Source organism: Coffea eugenioides, chromosome 7, assembly GCF_003713205.1.
Source record: "Coffea eugenioides isolate CCC68of chromosome 7, Ceug_1.0, whole genome shotgun sequence".
Taxonomy (NCBI): domain Eukaryota; kingdom Viridiplantae; phylum Streptophyta; class Magnoliopsida; order Gentianales; family Rubiaceae; genus Coffea; species Coffea eugenioides.
The window spans coordinates 19,618,566-19,639,797 of NC_040041.1; the positions used below are offsets into that span (position 1 = coordinate 19,618,566).

At 34.4% G+C, this 21,232-nt stretch overlaps 1 protein-coding gene across 1 annotated transcript; it reads right to left on the reverse strand.

Annotated features, from left to right (window-relative positions):
- Positions 1-3,793: 3,793 nt before the first annotated feature.
- LOC113778298 (carnosine N-methyltransferase-like) lies at positions 3,794-20,614 on the reverse strand. The gene is made up of 18 exons (XM_027323651.1): positions 20,457-20,614; positions 20,245-20,317; positions 17,161-17,204; positions 16,461-16,503; positions 16,102-16,299; positions 15,868-15,993; positions 15,242-15,313; positions 14,437-14,481; positions 14,205-14,284; positions 13,956-14,020; positions 13,806-13,872; positions 13,603-13,716; positions 11,553-11,626; positions 7,258-7,355; positions 7,120-7,179; positions 6,947-7,015; positions 6,803-6,856; positions 3,794-4,165 (listed from the first exon to the last, which is right to left on the reverse strand). Exons 1-18 carry the CDS (start codon positions 20,558-20,560, stop codon positions 4,112-4,114), a joined length of 1,440 nt encoding a protein of 479 aa, XP_027179452.1. The 5' UTR covers positions 20,561-20,614; the 3' UTR covers positions 3,794-4,111.
- Between the last annotated feature and the right edge of the window lie 618 nt (positions 20,615-21,232).

Below are 21,232 nucleotides of genomic sequence, written 5' to 3' on the forward strand. Positions count from 1 at the left end.
GCAAGGATGAAAGAAAAGTAGATGACCCAAAAATGGTAAACTCTTCATATGCGCAGGCAATGGTAGACATGGTCATGATTCCAGAACTGCCGGTTCTAGTTTAAAAACTAACGATTCCAATCCTACTAAAAGATGGAACCTGAACTCGCCCTTATAAGCATCTTAAAACCCCAATTTCGGTCCAATTTTAGTTCCAATTTTATTTCGATTACAGTTTCGATTTCTTCCAATTATAGTTCCGGTTCATTTAATTATGCTTAAACACTTGTTATAAAATTGATTTTAAGAAAATATGATAATGAATGTAGAAAAAAATAAGAACATTATTGTACTATCTTGTTCAAGAAAAATTTAAAAAATGATGCAAATTTTATGAAAAAATATTATGATTGATTAGATTAGATTGGTTTTAGACTTAAATTAGTTATGGGGTCTAAACTTACTAATAGGAAGAGACAATGGGCTGTTGGAGAATTGGCGCTGCTGGTGTTAGATGCTGATATTGATATTGAATTTTGAAGTGGTCAAATAGATCTAGATAGCAATATTTTTTTATAAATAGCTTGAACCGATTCTAAGTAGTCAGTTCTAGTTCTAGTTCAAGTTTTCCTTTAGTAACAATTATGGTTTCAAATCTAGTTTCCAAATTTTCTTTTGATTCCAGTTTGGTTCCAGTTTAAACCTAAACCGTGGCTCTCCCTAGGCAATGGAGTAAGAGTTGCTCATTAGCCATAGGAATTTACATACATTACCTTGTGGACTTACTTTAAGATTAAGCAATTGTTACTATATTTCAATATGGATTGGAAATGTCTCAAGATACTATTATAATCATTTGAATTGTTTGTGCGAACAATTACACTGTCACATAGAGAATAATTTATCGACTCTATCACATAGAGAATAATTTGTCGACAAGATAAAATAATTATCCATCTGAATTGTTTATGCGAATCAATCTAGTAATTTTGATCATTCTATAGCCATCACATGCTAGTTGATATGTCTCCACGTTATAGTAAATGAGATCTATTGCTTCATTTATAAAAAAAAGAGCCATGATATGTGCTAGTGTATCCCTATTAACAATATCGTGTCTTATTGATATTTCATTTGTAAAGAAGAAGCGTAATAGTTAAGTATAAACCCTAAATAAATCCAACAATATCATCGTCATATCAATTATTTTATTGATTTAGGTTAATTTTATGGACTTTATCATCCGAATTACAAAATACAAGCAATCAAATTGATCAATAGTAAAAGTACACAAAAACCCTCGAAGTTGATTGATCAAGACATACATACTAACAATAACTCATTCAGTCGAGCAAGCAAGAGCTCTAAACACACTAGTTCGCAGCCTATTACTTTAGCAAGAGATTATTTGTTTATTGGACTTATCAGCCGTAGGGATGCTGAGTTTATAAATGGTTGTGCATGGCGGAATTGAGTCATTGCCGACAATCAGTGTTATGTCCACCGTTGTGCTAGGATATGTAACTTTCCTTAATCGCACTTGCTGACTTGCATACATCACAAAACAGGAATATCATTTTTCAGGACTTAAGTCTTGAATGATGATCACTGGCAGTTTGAGTTTGACCTGATATATTGATTGTAATTTCCCTTAATATGTGCTATTTAGATGATGTAAATGCCAATAATTTCGAATTAGAGTTTTATATTTTGCTGCAATTTGATGTCACTGTTGAGGCCTTCATCATAAGTTTTGCATAGATACTCTTTAAGTTAAAAGAAAGCTACTGCTTAATATTTTGCTAGTTAGTGGAGTTGTGTGACAGATTCCATACTATTTTATCTTAAAAATTCTTAGGGCCATGGCATATTTTTCTGAATCGTCATAATAAACAACTATCAAATTTTCATAGGGATCAAGAAGAATCTGTTGAAACTAAACTTTGACGTGTTTAGCTTTTGGAATCATCTTTTTGGGACACAACAGGCCATCACTAATTTGATGTCGGAATCATTTGCGAATCCCTACTTTAATACATTTAAATCTCGTTACCTAAATGCAAAAATGAGAAGGATCTCTAACTTAAACCAGATTTACAAAAATGGGCTGTCTCTTGAATTAGAAAAATCATACAAAAAATGGTTTTTATGTTGGTTAGTTTTCATTTGGACCACTACGACTTTCACGAAGAAACCTTTCAGAGATATTGATCATAGATAGTGTAATTAAAAATTGAATTTGGTTCACAATTTTCAAACTTCAGAGGTGATTCTTAGTCAATTTTAAATATTTTTATTCTTGATATGAAAAGATCGAGAACAACGTATTTATATCTATAAAAAAAACCCTAATTTTGAATTCGTGAATAGGTTAAAATAAAAGAAAGATGGCTATGTTTATTGTTAAATGGGGATCTATTTATAATTTTTCGAAGTGTCAAGTAGACACCAAATTCCAACGTCTAGGCTTGTGACGATCTCATTTCACATCTTGCAAGTCTTTCAAAGACATTTTCCAATCTTCGTCAATGCTTGACCGAGTACTTTGCAGCCAATGAATATATGACTGAACTCGTGAACTTTGTATGAAATCTTGAATGACAAGTCTTGGAAGCTATGCATTAATTTGATACATGAAATAACCAGGAAATGCAAGTCGCTATTTTGACTAAATCTACGTAATTGGTTAAAAATTTCTTCGTTATTTTATATTCTTCCTTTCTTGAAACAAAGAAACATTACATAGACTTGGCAAAGTGTGGTTCAACGTTAATCTCATACCTATTGTGTGTGATTAGTAAAAGCATTATATTTTGTAAACGAATTTAATAACAAAAGGTTTATAGACATTTGTTTCACTTGTTTTGCCTCTAATGAATCCAGGGGTAATTCTCTAATTTCTGAGATTGAATTTGAGTTCCTTTTCCCAGGAATTTGACTATAAGATGATGGTAGAGTAGTAGTACACCATTCCAGGAGTTGCTTTCCCTTATTCAAGAATTACTCTAATTAACAGATACCTGGTTTTATAAAGGAAAAAAAAACGTGAAATTTACCCCAAAAAAAAAATAAAAGAGAAACACAAATAAAAGATAAAATAAGTATGGCTGCAAACTATCAGAACTCAATAAAATTGAGGAACAATGCCAAAAAGAAAGTTAAAGAAGAAAAAAAAAAAAAAACATTGACACACTATATATACAAATATAAATCGTACAAATCCCTACTAGATAGAACTTGTATTTAATACTTGAATAAGTATAAAATTTTTTCAAAGTCACAATTCCATGAGGGGAGAAAAAAGGGTTTTTTATGAGATATGGCCATAGTTCTTCAGTATCAGATGTTTAAGTTGAGTACATAAAATGAAGAGGTAGTTTCTTGTTTCAATACTTTTTGGTGGAGAAGTTGAAGTCTTGCGATTAGGGTAAGAGCTAATTAGGAGGAGTTGCATGATATATTTGATTGGAACAGTAATTAACGTGGTTACTGTAATTGGTCAGAAATTAATTAGAAGAGTAAATACGAAATTATAAAAAGTGATAATAAAATGTTTACAACAAATCAAACTCTGCTCCTACTTTATCATTGTAGTGATTTAAAAAATAAAAAATATTAGTAGTAGGCTGGCGGAGTTTACATCGTTGGTGATCTAATGAATTAAAATCAACTGAGTTTCATTACAAATAAATTTTTAGACAATGAATAAGTGACTCCAGGGTAATCCAATGACAAAACATCCCATTTCAAGCATCCTAAACTGCAGTCTGTTTCTTCCATCGTTAAACTGCATTAAATTTCAATACTCCTGGCATAATTTTAAACAAATTTCCTGTATCCCTAAAAAGTAGAAAAACACAAATCTGCTTTAACATTACTAGAAGTACATCAACAGTCGTGAAACACGGATCCTTGTTTAGTTTACACGGGAGAACCAATATACATTTCCATGATATTACACTCACTCGCACAAGTTTAGCATTTCAATCCGCATACTACTGTAATCCACTTTCTGCTATAACAGAACAATAATAAGATTAACAGGATTAGGCAAACAAAACGGACCAGGAAATAGCCAAAGACAGTCTCCATACTCTTTGTCTAGCCTTTAATTTAAGTAGACAGACTTATGCTAGACATTCTTCATCCTCTTCCGCATACTCCAAAATGCAGCATGATATTGGTTCTGCAGCCAGATGGAAACTAAATTTAGGAATCCGAATCAAGCACACCTCAAATTCATGTTAGAACAAATTAAACAAATGTCATGGGGTTATTATTGGAAAATCTCCTCTTCCAAGGGGAAACATCCGCATATTTTTTGTAAATGCTGGATAAACCAGATTGTAAGCCCCGTATTTCATATTTAGCGAGATTTCATAGCAAAACCTCATGAATGTTGCATTTACGATGAGAGTACCGGTTAAGGTGATAATATTGCAATTACAGCTTGTAACTCAGTACAGTAATAATATTGCAATCACAACTTGTAACTCAGTACAAGTCCTCCAAATTACAACTCAAGATGGTAGTTGACCCAATGCCATTTTGGTGATGCAGCACATATCTAAAGCTATCTTGTTTTACCCAAATTTAACCAGTACACAGGTGGAGTACAGATCAGAAATTGCCTATCTGTTTATCTTGTGCCGATCTTTCATCTATACCCATTTTTATTTGTAAGGAAAAAATCCTGTTAAGACAAACTGAAATTTATTTTCATGCCATTCAATTAGCCAAAACATTTCTTGCTAACTGAAACTTACAAATTACATGAATCCAAAACTAACCTGAAAGTCAAATCTCCAATCAGCCTCAGTGATTGATACTATGAACTTTTATGTCCAAGATGAGTGCTAATATGCTTACAGTAGGCATGTCAAACGCTAGCTATGCTGACCTAAACCAATTCATTTGTTAATTAGACCACACCCAAACCAAGGCCAAGGCCCAGATCTAAGTTACTGAAATGGAGAACCTTCTGAGTGAGTCTTAAGTAGAAATGTACCCAAATATAGATAAGTCTGTGTACCTAAATCACACCAATTAGTATTACCAAATTGCGTAATTACAGATTATAACGGGAGTTGTCCCATAACTGCTCTGCAAAAAATGGTCTGTTTAGATAGGTAGCTTTACCAAATACTAGTTTTTCAAATATAATGCTATAGTAACACCCATAAAAAATGCGCCAAATACATCCAGACAGCACACCAAAAAATAACTAGGGAAAAGAAAAAGAACCACCACCCTCCTATTCCACCACCAACCCCGCCACCCTCCTCTTCCCCCTCCTTCCTCTCTTACTCCTCATCTTCCCCTCCTCCCCTTCTTCCTCCTCTTCCCCTTCCTCAATTCCCCCACCCTGCTCCCCCTCCTTCCTGCAACCAAAACCAGATCTGGCAGGGGAAAGGGAGAACGGTGTGGGAGGGGGCAATGGGGGGGGACGGGGAGAGATGGCATAGGGAAAGAGATAGGAGGTGGAAAGGAGGAAGGAGGGAAGAAGAGCAAAGGACAGAGGGGGAAGAGGCGGAGGAGAGCAAGAGGGGGAGGAATAATAAAAAAAGTTTAAACATACCAAAGAAATTCTAAATTTTAAAATACCCCAAAATAGAATTCTACAGTAATGTTCATTTATTACGGTGTATTCATGAGAGACACTAAAACCTACAACTGGAGCTGCTGTTGAGTTAGAGGCCAAATGAATACTAAACCAGAAGACAAACAACCTAGGGAAGTAAAATTACTTAAGAATTGCAGCTAATCCTTAACAATTATAATCCTCCTAAAATCACACACCAAGAGAGGCAAAAACCACACCCTCAATGGCCACAATGATGCTCGAAGTTCTCATATCCAATATATCTTTCTCATAATTCGGGAAGTTGACCCTGATTTCAAATACAGCAGAAGAAGGCAAAACTTGAATTTTAACAAAATACGTTATGCAGAGATGTGGATCTGGAGCTACTTTAGTAGATAAGTTATTGTTTGTTTTAGATTATTTAATAGCAAGAGTAGTTAAGCATCGGCTGCACAAACTATTTTTGTCCATTTAATCGTGTGTTTTCCAAGACTCTGGTTTCATGTATGAGCTACATGACTTCAATGCATTTTATGCCAACAACAATTTTTAAATAAAAAATAAAACTTAATAAAACAAGATTTTAATTTTGATTGGAGGTCACAAAAAAAACTTAAAAGTCCCCAAGTGATTTTGTACCTTCTGATTACAACTTATCAAATTCAAATGAAGAATATCGAACAATGAAATTTCTTAAATTTTTTTGGTCAGCCAAAGACCTCTCGAATTTTTGGTGTGCCTAAGATGTTTTGTATTTATTCCTCTTGAAATTGCCTGCATTTTTACTTTTAAAGCTAAGTTCCACTACTTATAGTTTCTTTAAGTACTCCTAAAGCTCAATTTACTGCCAAGCATTCTGCGGAGGGGTAACTGATCACCACCAAACGTCCTCCATGGAATCATTCTTTCAACACCAGATACCCGCATTAAACATTAAACCAAGAAATAATGAAATATATGTATGTTTTCTGTAGCTCCAGCGCAGGAAACCAATAACTGAGCTTCAAGTTCCTAATTTTAATCTGAATTTGATATAGTTGGTCTAGTTTGTAGGATTTCTCTGGTCACACGAAGAAAATAGAAAATATAAAATAAAACAACTCTCCAATGTTCAGTAAAAGACTCTGCACAGCTACAATTGTACAACATATGACAAATTTTGTTTCAGCTCAATATCTAAAATAATGACAAGAACTTAAAACCAAGAAAAACTATGATGCAGAAAGGCAAATAGCTTACTTGCATCATAGAACGAGGATTTGTTGTATATGTTGTCTCAATGGTTGAGGATTGCTGCAACAGACAAATTTAAGAGCTGAATTCCAAATGTAAGCCACATAAGTCTAAACTGAAATGAGTCATTGAACTTGAAAACAAAGTTACCTCAAATTCAAATCCATAATGAAGAGCAACCTTTTTCACATCTTCCAAACTTAGTTCAACAGACATTTCCTACATGGAGGCAGGATTGATGTTTAAAAAAAGAAAAAAAAAACTCAAAAAGAGCTGTGACAGTCAAAAGATAATATATATCCACTTCCAAAGAAGAGCCTTACATCTTCTTGACCGTACATGTCTGCAAAGTGATAAAGTAAGGGACCCAAATTTATCCAGACCTGGAAATCAACGAGATTAGATATGCCTTCCAACAGATTATAAAGAAATTGATAACAGATTTTTTCAAAACTACTTACTCCCCCGTCCTTGAGAATTCTTGAAATGATATCAATGTATTCTACAATGTTATGAGCAGTGTCAAGGAAAAAGCAAGTCACCACAGCATCCCAAGCTCCTGCAAATGACACACAGACAGCACTCAGTGAAGCTCAACAAACAATGTGAGTTCAGAGACACAAATTAATACTGATATTATTAATTAGTTAAATAATGTGAGTTCACAGACAGCACTCGGGATAAAGCGTAAGATATAATAATTACATTACTGCACATCATCTTGTCAAGCAACTCAAGCTCACTCCCGCTATGACTGATAAAAGATCATTTCATCTCAATGACAAAATTATGTCAACCAAAAAAGTACTTAAGCCACATTTCAACACTACTTAAGCAGGGTTAAAGACCAATGAATCTTCAATAGCTTTAACGCTCGGCTTGAATCAGCTAGTCTACCATCTGTACATTTCTGTGTTCTGTGAGTCACCAAGAGCTGAATGTTAATATATACAAGATTGGTCATGAGACAAAAATAGACTCTGTTTAGCAGTGAACCTTTAACTGCACACAGACAAGGTATTCCGCAGTGCTTGTCTGTCTAAGGATGGAAATTAAGGTGGGTGCCCCTGGGGGGCCAATGGGGCGGGGCCGTGGAAAATTTTTCCCCCGGTTAAAAAATGCTGACCCGCCACCCATTAAAAAAATTATATATGTATATATATATATATATATATGTAATATATATTTAATTTAATTAGTTAAAAAACTTATAATAATGGTATTATTAACTATAAGTACTATATAATGTACATTAGTATATATAATATAATTAATATTATCAATTATACTAATAACTATACATGTTTGCTAATAGAAATTATTAATTAGTTATGCTAAATTTACTGATACATTTATACTAAATTCCTAATTACACTCAACACAATAATACTTTTTTTCTCAAAAAAAAAAAACCCAATAATGACTTGGTGACTGTATTTGTCTCAAAAGTGAAAACTTGACTACTTTAGTTGTATTTGTCATCATGTCACTTGACTACTTTAGTTGTATTTGTCATCATGTTGGATTGTATTCAAATAGTTTTTATTTGATTGTTTTTGTGGGTTTCAATTGTGAAATTACAGTAAATAATGGCTGGAAGATGTGTTGGTATTTACGTACTCGATTTTTGGCTAAAATTTGGCTACAATGCAATTATAGGACAAATTTTTTTTAGCCCTCCTGGGGGCAGGAGGCTGCCCCGCCCCGTTATCATTCCTATGTCTGTCTCATTCAGGCACAATCTTTAAGAACTCTATCAAAATGTAATTGCAAGCTAAACAAAACCAATTAGCCATTAAGCTCTTGATATCAATGGACATTTGATTGATAATTCAAGAAATTTATTCAGTTGAAAACAGCTGAGGACCTCCAATGATGAGGAGAATTTTCTTTCTCCCTGCCAGAGGAGGTTCATTTATAATATCAATTTTTTTAACGTACTTGGCTCTCCCAGATTAGACGAACCATAAGTATCTCTTTATTGTTGCTAAAGGGAATCTTTTAAGCAGACAGGGTAGTCTGCTATTGATTTAAGTCCAGAAAAACTGTAGCAGCACGGTACTACAAGATCCCCTGACATTTTCTGTGATATAGCAGTAACTTACACAGTCTCTGTCATACTTTGAACTTCCATGCAGTTAGAAGTAATTGCATGCCAAACAACATAGCTTGGCTAATTGTTAGCTTCAGGAACATGCCTCCAGACACAGGCTGTTGTCATTTCTAAAAATTTCATCTCACAGCAACTGAGATGCTCACATCCTGGGAGACCAATACTTTAACAGCTCTTTTCCAAGTTTTGAGGTCATAAATTCCACTATCACCAAAACTCGTCCGTTTCAGACCCTAAGCTAGCAGTAAGGAAAGTAAAAATGTTACACTTCACCAAGAATAAGGCTTTCAGCATAGACTATTTACCATGCTACTTGCAATTCTGTCTACACTATGCAACTTCATCAGCCTAGCATTAATGTTCCATGTCAAAATGCATTCCAGTGAAGCAAACACTCATTCAGGGATATGGAGCTATAGAAAGCAATTTTCACAAAAAATAAGATTTACCACTAGACAAACTATTCTTTAATAATTGATCTCAGCTTCTCCATAGCCTTCAAAATAAAACCGAAGATGATGAACTTATAAACAAGATTATGTGTCTCCATAAATGTCCAATCAAGAACCCTAAAATTCTAAGCAGGAAGTTACACACTTACAAGGCAAATTTCTCAACATAATCATGAAAAAAAATCACAAAACTAGGAGTCCTTTAGATCCCTTTCTTAATCCAGGGTCACAGCAAATCCCATGTGCAGTGACTGGAGATTTTTTTTTTTTTAAACCAACGGCACCACACATTGCATGTGCAGCAACACAAGATTTTTTTTTTATTTTTTTGCATTCCAATCCCTAGGAACTGGAATGCAAAATGTCAATTTTTTTTTAAAAACCAAAAAAAAAGGAAGTGATGGTGTAGCCACACATACCATGTCTGGCTACACTTTGAATATGCATATATATATATATATATATGTGTGTGTGTGTGTGTGTGTGTGTGTGTAATTGTGAGTGTTAGCTAGATTACTTGTCTTACAAAATGTCAAAAAAAAAAAATTTGAAAAATGTATTATTGTGTCCGCACATATAATGTGTGGCTATACTTTGAAAATTTTTTTTTTAATAAAGTTTGGTTTACATCATATGCACCACATCTAAGGTAGTTTGGTTTCCACTTTGATTTTTTTTAATTAAAAGACAAATAATTTGTTAATGAAACTGGAAAAAAATTTTCAGTTTGTACAAATTTCCAACATTTAGAACATCACGATTGATTGTATAACTTTATTCTTTGGATTAATATTAAAATTATCCAATATGTACGAATTAAAAGTTTTGGGTGGTTTTAATTTGGGATGTGTAATTCGATTAAAAGTGTTCTTTAATTGTACTAGGATTTCAAAAATTAAAAAAAGTTTATCTTGCATTTCATACACAATCTACATTTATTTTTGCTTATTTCTTAATCAAGAATTCAAAACATAAATTAGTTTATTTTGCAATTCATACACAATCTACATTTATTTTTATATCTTTCTTAATCTATAAATCCAAATACAATTAAATAACACTTTTAATCGAGCTACACATCCCAAATTAAACTAGCCAAAACTTTTAATTCATACATATTGGACAATTTAATTTCAATCCAAAGAATAAATTTACACAATCAACCATGGTGTTCTAAATGTTCAAAATTTGTACAAAACCAAAAATATTTTTCAAATACATTAACAAATGTATTTGGCTTTTTAAAAAACTTTTAAAAAATTCAAATGTAAACCAAACTACATCATATGTGCAGCACATACGATGCAAACATACTTTTTGAAAAAACAATCAAAGTGTAGCAGCACATCATTTGTGCAGCTACACTAATACCTTTTTTTAAAAAGAATTTGACATTTTGTAAAACAAGTAATTTGGCTAATACTCACAATTAAAAAAATATATTCAAATTGTAGCTACACATATACACTACTACTTTGAAAAAATGACATTTTGCATTCCAGTCCCTGGAGACTGGGATGCAAAAAAAATCTTGGGTTTAAAAAAAAAAGGGAAATTTTGCTAGTCACCACACATTGGATGTGTAGCAACCCTAGATTAAGAAAGGGATCTAAAAGATCCCTAGATCTGTGATTTTTTTCATGATTATTTTGAGAAATTTGCCCACTTTCAAACAAGAGTTTCAGAAAAGCCAAAGGAGGGAAATTTGCAGGACTTGCCCCAGAAACACTGCTCAGTCACACCTATTAAAGTTTAACCAGCCTTGCCTATAAAAGCCTACAAGATGTCCTTGTAGGCAAAAATGATAGCAAATAAATTTTGTGAAGAGGTTAACTTTAAGATTTCTCACCCACTGAATTGACACAAACTGATTATGCAATATAACGGCTCATACACCCAGCGCGCACGCACGGGGATGGGGTAATAAAAAATAGAAAAATATTTGAGACTGTCCTCCCTTTCTCTTCCATCTTTAACCTTAGTTTTGAGCATTATTCAAATAGTATTGGTTTAATACAATAATTTAAGCTTCAAAACACGATTTAAGTATTGAATGATCACATGTTCTGATGATTCCAAAAGATGATTTGATCTTGAAGCAAAATGTATAATAAATATTATCGCCACTACCATTATTCTTATATTTTAGTTACCAGCGAGAGGAACGAAAAAGTTCTGTTCCTTTACTTACCTACTTGGTTTGGATCACTGTAGACTTCAACAAAATCACCACCGCACATTGAGAAACCTTCAGTGGTCCCTGCACTGTTTTTGGAGGGATATACTCAATATTTTAAGAAAATAAACATATCTATTTGACAACAAACATTGCAGAAATACCAATATCCAAATGGATGAGGAAAATTTGACACAAAATCAATCTACACATTCAGAAATTTCAACTCCACAACCTTCAGAAAAGCACTTTACCAGAATGAGGTAAAACAGAGGAATTAATTTAAGTGTGTAAACTGGTTACAGCTTCGGCCAACAGAATCTTTTAGCAAAGAGTGCTGGTAATACACTATCAAATCTCTTTTATCCAGTCAGTTGAAGGAAAAGAAGCAGCAAAAGTAGTCAATAATCCCAATTAATTACAGGAAACAGCAGAGGAGACAGTTAGTAATGATCACATGCACATAAATATTACCGACATAAGTGACCATAAACAAGGACACATCCATAGCACCAATTGCTGCTCAAGATTTCATCAAGCTGAAGGAGGAGCACTAACTAGGGTACATTCAAAGACTACTGATAAGGTGGCAGGAAGATGCAAAGAGAATAACGGCTTACAAGGACGCCAGAAAACATGCATGATATCAGCATCATCACCAACAGTCAAGAAATGTAAAACACAGAACAAGAAATGCTAACTTATAATGAAGTACCAAATTCTACAGAGCCAAGCACAGCATCACAAGATAAACTAATGTTTGATCACAAATCAAAAAGCATGTAAGAAGGATCATGAACAACCACCATAAACAGACAGAGACACACAAGGGGTAATGGAAGTGCCTGTGTTTTCATTGTGAATAGAATAAATTGCATGAAATGCTTGATCCCAAGCATATTTCCATCAGCATAAGTTTCAAGAGGAATGACCAAAATTTGCTTGAAAAAGAGACAAAGCAACTACAGTAGCGCCACCTAATAGCTCCAAACTCAACAGTTGCAAGACTATGTAAACACTTTCCAAGTGTAACAAGTAAACCTAAGAAGCAGAAGCAGCTCCCAAACACCCCCCCCCCCCCAATAAAAAAAATCACCCAGGCCAGCTTTCACTAGGTTGTCCTCCTTCCATTTCAACAAATGAGATCCCAGAAAGCTGGACAGCTTTTAGTGGCAAATTCACGAGGGAACATATCAGGGTAAAGGCTTCATACTTGAGTCATGTTCAGAATAGCTGGAAAGGAATATTTGCACAGGCTTTGCAAAACATGAACCAAATTCCCTGACCTTTCCTTCAACAGAAGGAAAAATAATAATAAAAAAAAAAACTGAAGACTAATGATCCTTGACCACATTCTCCTCCTGGTACATTCAACTTTTGTGACACAAGGACCATCAAGCAAACTCTAAACACTGAAAATTCAAATACCTCTTCTCTTTTTCTAATTGATAACTAAAATAAAATTGATTTTTCACCAAAAAAGTATGCCTTCTCCCCATTTCACCTAAATGGGTTTAAGCAACCACTAATGCCCAATCACAGACTAGCAGGTTCAATCATCCATATAATATGCAAAAAGAAACTCCAGATTTGTCATATTTGTCTGCGTGTGTATCTGAATGTCTTGAGTGAGACCATTGCTCAAATGCTAATAAGTAGCTTGGTGTATACAGAAACCTTATAGCTGTACATATAAATACGTGTATTCTGAATCCTGTCAATTCACATCAATCGACGTAGTTCAAGATGGAGTTATAATCAGATAGCTAGCAGATACATGGTGATTTTTTCTTTCAAAGAAATGAATTTATGCATGTTATTGCTAGATTTTGAAGGAAAACAACTGATCCTAACAGAGAAGAATGGAAACATAGCATGATGTATAATTGGAAAGTACTAAAAATACATTAGCCACACTGCACAAAAAAATGTTTGAACCATTGGAGCTGGAGAAAAGTTTATCAGTAAACAGCAAAATATGTGAATGTGGTATCATATGGTCATAAGAATGAAGAATATACAGAAGAAAGTATAATTGTTCACGATTGTGACACATTAATCATACGTAGCAGGATGTATATCGGGAATTGCAACTGGACGAAGCTGATCATTATCGGAAAGAGAGTTGCAATTGCTGTGTATCCATGGGTAGATTGTCCACTCCTCAGCTGTCTGAGCACTGACAGGCAAAAGTGACTTAACATCAGTTTAATGACCATATTGGCCCTGAATCTTTGATAATATAAAATATTCAAGTAGTGTCCTCACTGGTTAAGAATAAAGCTTGAACAGATCATCATATAGTATGAAAATTCATTGCCTTGGCATATGAACCCTGCCATACAAAGGAAAACATCAGATGCCTGGAGCAAAAAATTCCATGCGCATGCAAGAAGTTTTCAGCAACAGAAAACGCACCAAGACATGAAATTTCTAGAGCCAGCCTCCCAAGTCCAGCACCAGGGACTAAACAAGTAGGTGGACTATCAAACATGAACATGCTATCAGTATTCTTCAGAAGAAAACTAAAATACTTAATTCAGTGACAGACCAGCAGAATGTGCATAAAGGAACTCATCAACATCAATGTCTGACAAGGTGAAGTACGTATGAGATGCATTAATCTACACAAAACTATAGCAGGACACGAGAAGGAAAGTGACCAACCTCTCTTTACTACGATGAGGAAATAGATTTTGAAGTTCTTCAAGAATGGGCTTATAGCATTGGTCCCGTTCCTTCTGCCCCTGTACAATTTAACTAATGGAATTATTAAATGTACTTCTTCATTTAATTCTTTCTTACTTTCTCTGTCCTATATTTTCATCCATTAACAGCATCCTCATGTTAAGATTACCATACATAATGGAAGAAACTTCAATGAACACTTGATGATTACCTCGGATGCCCAATCTCGTACAATGTTTCTAATGATACATCGTACCTGGAAATATATCAGAAGGTAAGACGAACAAGACAAACTTTATATTATTCAAAAAAAAAAATGAGATACATCAAGAATTGAATTTGAATCCACTTAAAAATAATATAAGAATGTTCGAAACTTTACAATTTCATAAGGTCTTTAATAGTTAGATACATGTTCTGAGGCATTTAAATTTGACTTATGGACACCGAATGAAACTGAAAGGTAAGCATTACCAACCCTAACTACAGGACAAAGAAACATAAGGAAAAAGGGACCAATGAGGTTCTAGTGTGACTGCAAAATTACTGGATGAGAAATTAAAGATTGAAAGAACAACACTCTTCATCTGATAACAATTCTAAATCCTTCTAATATAATTGATGGTCTATAAATTTACATCCTAATATCTTATGAATGCTTATAGACATATAACACCAGGAAGAAACAGGAAATTATGCATGAAATGACATTATGTGGAATACAACAATTAGAGAGATACTTGTGTAAATAGTAAACATAAAATTATTGTGCATAGTAATTTTATCACGCATCTGGCAGAAAAAAACTGTTCCAATACAGAGTTGGAGGGATTATAAATAAATCAATATCAGCCCGAAACCATTCTGATTCAGCAGAAAGATAAGAGTTTCCTGAATTTGGCAACTCCAGTTATACTGCAACGTTAAAAATAGCAACAGAACTAAATCGCTAAAAAAGTAATCATCAATCATAGTCCACGAAAGTATAATAAGCGAAACTCTTCTTTGCAGAATACCTTATCTACATCCACTAAGGGAACATGCAGTTGCAATGATGGGTCCAACCAATCAGGAGGAGATGACATAACCTGCAATGGAAAATCAAGTAAGATAAAAAGAAAAAATCATACGACAGGGAATGGAACACAATCAAATGCTCTAAGCAAATAAAAAAAGATAGATAGAGCACAAAGTAACATTCATGAGCATTCTTTTTCATTTTTACTCTAGCTATTAGAACAGATACAAGAGGCGGTACAACATTCCAGCGAAAGAAAAGAAAAGGTTATTTTTTTCAGGTTACCATGAAATTCATGTTTAGCTTTTGTGGCTAAGTGTCATTTTCAAAGGAACTTATATTAGCTAGTAAATTGTTGCCAAAGAAAATATAAAAATCAAAAGTCTTGAGTAAAGAAGAAATGTAGGATGAGAACAGCATAGCCATTAAAACAATATGACCATAAAACTTCTTGTATATGTAGTTGTTTGAGTTGACAAATAAAAGAAGACATCAGACACTGCTACCTCCCTTCCCACCCAACCCAGCCCCCTTCCTCCCGTCCATCACAGATTCTCTCCTTGCTTTTCGAGAAAAAGGGGAAGCATGGGCCAGCCCCTTGAGTAATGAAAGTGAAGAGCTTACATTTCCAGTACAACCAAGAGCAGAACAAGTTGCCTCATTGTTAGGGCAACCTTCATCTCCCTTGTACTCCAAGCCTATACCGCAGCTCCCAGCATTGGTCTCAGTAGATTGTTCATTTCTCATCTCCTGTTGTTATCTACAGAGGTCAAATCTCATAATGAAAATGAAAGATAGAGAACCAAATACTCCTATTACAATGAAAAGAAAGTGTCAGAGTTCATTCATCGTTATTACTTTAGGAAACCTGCAAATGACATCTCCAAGGTTTGGTCCATCTGTTTTCAAGAGAGGAACTCTTCCATCTTCTGAGGGAAGCTCGCTAGGACCAAGGTTTCTCTGACCAGGTAACAGGTGACTATCTGAAACATCGCTCTGAAGTTCATGCTCACAAATATCAATGTCCTGACTCATATCAAGTGGTGGCTCAAACATCTGCAAAGAAACAAAATTGTTGAGTTTTTGTGACAATAGTAGGTCTAAACAACACATTTCAACAGACCTCAGCACCAATACAATGCTAGGCAAAATTAGTCACCAACAGTAAAGGTATTAAAAAGAAAGAAGCAAAGCAGACAAATAAAAATTTTAATTACCTTAAGCATCTCAAAAATGAAAAATGAATTCTTTGGAATGCACCTGCACCAAGAATAGCAGAATTATCAGAATCAGATAAGAAGAGTAACTTATCAATTGAAGCATTTTATTAGACATGAAGCATTTATTCTCAAGATACAAATGACAATTATCAGAAACACAATAGAGTCAGGTGACAGGAAATTGTAGATTCATGCAAGGAATTTCATTCTAATGATGATCATAGAGATGCACCTGACTATGTAAGACAACTTACAGTTTAATGAGCTTATAATATCACTCTTTAAGAGGAATCAAGAAAAAAAAGTGCTATCAGAAAATATTCTTAGACAGATTGAAGTTTGTCATCACAGAGCACTATCTTTACTTCAGTTTTCACATTGGCATTTCATAAACAAGCAAAAAATGGTCATCTGAGCAAGAGAGATGGTTTACAATGTAATAATACAGCATAGGAGTGAAATATAACCATTTGAATCTGATTCTGCATAGATCCATTAAAAGTATTGAAGAAACTGTCAACAAAGACCTGAGCTTAATTGGTTCGCATAAGAATGAGTAAATTACGTGTATGCAAAGTAACTTAAATTTCAGAACACTCGAGAGACGAGGATCTATTACTCAAACAGAACCAAAAGAATGCAAATAATCTAATTCACCCTTAGTAAAAAATGAACTGAAGGTTACAAAAAATCATACCATCTAAGTTTCTGAAATTTAGATGGAAGGTGACACAGCAATGCCTGCAAAATGCAAAATATTTATCATAAGAATCAGGCTAAACTTTAAGCATATTAAAGCATAATGGCTGAAGAAGTAACTTGGACATCACTAACTACACCAAATATACAAAAGAGCTTTTATGACTGCTTAAAGCATATTGCAGGAACATGTCTTTTTGAAAGATAACAAATGACAACTATGCTAAAATGTAAATCACCAAATAACACAAACAGCTACAAGTTGCAATATTTATCCTTAAATACTCCTAGAAGGTTCTGACCATACTCATAAATGCCAAAGTCCATGGAACTAAACTCTTGCTTACAAGAAAAGATTTATAGATGATATGGCACTGGGTTTCACCACCCAAATTACCAAATAAAGCAAATTATTAGGCAATACTGTCTACACTTTTCTTAATATTTGAGTCATATGGTACGGGCATGGAGCTTGTAGCTGAAGCAGAAAGCATGTTATAATTGACTAAGATCCTTGAAATGTTAGACAATATTTCTACATCTGTTCTGGAATGATTGAGAAACATATTTATTAGATTGTAATTCATGCTTATAAGTCTTATCAGCTACTCGAATCCTTGAACCACTGTTTCTAGTCGAGCATTCAAGCCAGATAAACATACCCATGTCCACTGGGTTCGATATGCAACTTTACTTTGTGCAATTTCATTTATACTGTCTCTGGTGATCTATTTCAAGTATAGTTGCATTCAACTTCACTTTTTATCAGGCTTGCAATTTGCATGAATTCTTTTGAGTCATGAAATTCAAAATGACCATCAACTTTTGTGGTTAATAACTATAATCTGAAATATCCAGTATCGTATTTCACATCCCCCCCCCCCCCTTTTTATGATAAGGCAAAGCACTTTCATGGCCACTTAAAAGTACCTGCTACAATATTTCGAAACTTTACTATTTGCAATCACAAAAAGGCAACTCAAATTTTGATAATGTAAATGTTACACACTATTATGCATTCAATTGTTAATATAGTTGATTTTCTCCACTGTACAGTAGTTCCCTAAGTTAATCAATCCTGGCCACTCAATTCAAAAAGCTTCACTTCTGCATAATCAGCTGGATGTCTTAAGCATGCACAGAAGTAATAAAACAAAATTGGAAGAAGAGAAAAACTACTTTAAATTACGAAATTCAAATAAATAACTATGTTTGGGTATGGGTCTTAATAGAGTATTGGTCTTAAGTTTAAGAAGCTTAGGCCGAGTAGGTATTTTCTAGAGGCTTCAGAGTTCTGCCTAATTAACAAGATGAAGGAACTAGCAATACCACAAGCTGGAAGCAGAGAAAGGCAACCTTAAATTACAATTCGAACATGTAACTACTTCTGGTTATTTTACAGAGGCTTCAATGTTCTGCATCATACAGAAGAAGACTTGTTGAACCAGACAATTTGAATTAAGCAATCATTCTAAATGGACAAATTTCAAATAAATTCATTTAGAGTAATTGTTTGGCTAACTTACAATTGTCAGAAATAGTTCGAACAAAAACAGAATAACTAGAAAGCACAGGAGATAGCATTCAAACTTTTGTCTTTCCCTCTTTGGGTTCTGAAGCCCTAGCTTCCATGAACTGCTTCTGATCTCAATCTTTTCTAGCAACGGCAGAAGCTATGTTCCCCATCATCACTCTCTGCCACACACTCAAATTCAACTCCACATATGGGGCACTCAAACCAACCTAAACACATGGTTAGTGAATCTATTATTTCTTTTTCCGGACACCTGACCAGTGGTGGAGGCTATGATGAAACCATTGTATGTAGTTGTAAGTTTTCTTTGCTACGTACACAAGGAGAGGAGTAGCTTAAAGGAGACATAAGAGACATGTAACTTGGTGATTGGGTAGTTCGGTCTTCAGAACTCAAAGTTCAACCTACTCCTTGGTTGATTCAAATCCAAATTCCAACTAAAGGTAGCCAAACAAGCTAAGGGATTGTCGTTAAGAATTTCAAATCCACCCAATTCCCTCAAGCCAAATGCACCCTAATAGCAATATTTATCGTCACAACCAATTGCTGTACGATGATTTTGCCCTTTACAATGTCATGTAATACACAAGTTTATTACCATTCAACAAATTAGTTTTTCCTAAGATGAATACTTACTAAACCTTTTGCAATTCAGTAACCATTGGAGAGTTGGATTTTATAAGCCAGCTTAGCAAGCTCATACAGCAATCCTCTTGAGAGCAGTGATCACCACATGAACAACCATGGAAATTTTGGTTGATGGCATTGTGGTTAAGAATTTCAAAATCCACCCAATTCCCTCAAGCCAAAAGCACCCTAACACAACCAATTGCTGTACGATGATTTTGCCCTTTACGACGTCACGTAATACACAAGTTTATTACCATTCAACAAATTAGTTTTTCCAAAGATGAATACTTATTAAACCTTTTGCAATTCAGTAACCATTGGACAGTTGGATTTTATATGCCAGCTTAGCAAGCTCATACAGCTATCCTCTTGACAGCAGTGATCCCCACATGAACAACCATGGGAATTTTGGTTGATGGGCATGGCATCTTTGCAGCTTGCTACTTTTGCCAAAAATTAAGAACATTTCTTCCAGTATTCTAATAAAAGGGTCTTCTGCTGTTCCACATCTCGTGCTGGAGTTTCGTGACAGTATGCAAATTCCCATTTCTCACCTCTCTCAACCACATTCTCGCACTTTACAATTATTTAATGCGACCTGTGAATTCCTCTTAACTTCCACTTTTAGAAACATTGAGTAGTGTCTCAACTTCACTACCAATATAAAGAAAAAATAAAAATCATCACTACCTTAGCTTTCTCATTATACATAAATCAGGTTTAATTCAGCTAAATAAACATTAAATATATACTAAAAGTAGTATAATTTTCCAAAATAAATTAACCAGAACACTAAAATGACAGAATTTCCTACCACATTATTTTCCTTTATTTCCCTTTAAATTGGAAAAATTTAAATAATTAACAAATCTCAGAAACCAAAACGATTAAAATAAAATACTGTGACGAAAATTGGACCTTGTGAGCCGGCGGAAGCCTCTCAAAAGATCTCTCATTTCTTTTTACAGCCTCCTCCGCTGCCTCTGGATAGCTGCATAATCATCCGCATATAATGAACAACTAAAAAATCTTTTAAAAATTAAAAAAGTCAAAGTAACACGAATTCTTATTTAATTCTTGCCGGTTAAACTCTGAAAACAAAAATCATAGATATGAAAATCAATGCATACTTGAGATAAGCGCTGATGATCCGCCTAAGGGATTTGACTTCTAGGGCTACTTCGAGTTTCATCCGACGGAGTTGCTCGTCGTCTTCTATGCTTTCTGTCCCCATCGTTCTCTCTTTCTGGGTCCAAGAGTTGTTCTCACTACGCTCCTTCACCTTTTTTGTTTTTGAGGGTACGCTCCTTTACTTAAAATCCCACTGGGAATATTTTGAGTGTCAAGCAAAGTGCATTTTGGCTTAATTACACAAACAACCCCTCAAGTATTTGACAATTACGAAGAAGTGTCAATTTATTGGTGCGTTTAGATAGTAGATTATTTTTTAGGTTACTTTTTTAGATTGCGTAAATATGAAATAGGCATTTGGATAGCAAGTAAATCGTGTAAAATAGTGCTTAGACAGCAACTCAACATTGAAATTAATCAGTTGACTTTGACTTAAAAATTTTGATTGTGGGACCGAAAATCTCATCCAAATCACACTTAATACACAAACCGTACACATTAATCTAAAGCTTGACATTTTAAGTATAGTACATCCATCAATTACGAATTCAAGCAATTACCTTGCCAGAATACGACATTTAATTCCAAAAACACCTAACGGCATCGCTCCCGTGCAGCGTACATTTCAATTGCTATGTAGCCTCGCTTAGCCTTTCATTCCGCAAGCTCTGAAGGAGATATGTTCAATGCGAATAACTGTGGTACTGATCCGCCTACTTCTGGCTCTTAATTTAACTGCACATCCTCTGACTCAAACCTTTGAAAATGTGCATCT

Coding starts and splice junctions, on each gene's coding strand:
- LOC113778298 (XM_027323651.1), bottom strand. CDS start 20,560: ATGGGGACAGAAAGCATAGAAGACGACGAGCAACTCCGTCGGATGAAA. Junction 15,994..16,101: donor TCATTTGCAGGTTTCCTAAA/GTAATAACGATG, acceptor AGATAACAACAG/GAGATGAGAAATGAACAATC. Junction 7,356..11,552: donor CAGTGATCCAAACCAAGTAG/GTAAGTAAAGGA, acceptor TGTCATTTGCAG/GAGCTTGGGATGCTGTGGTG.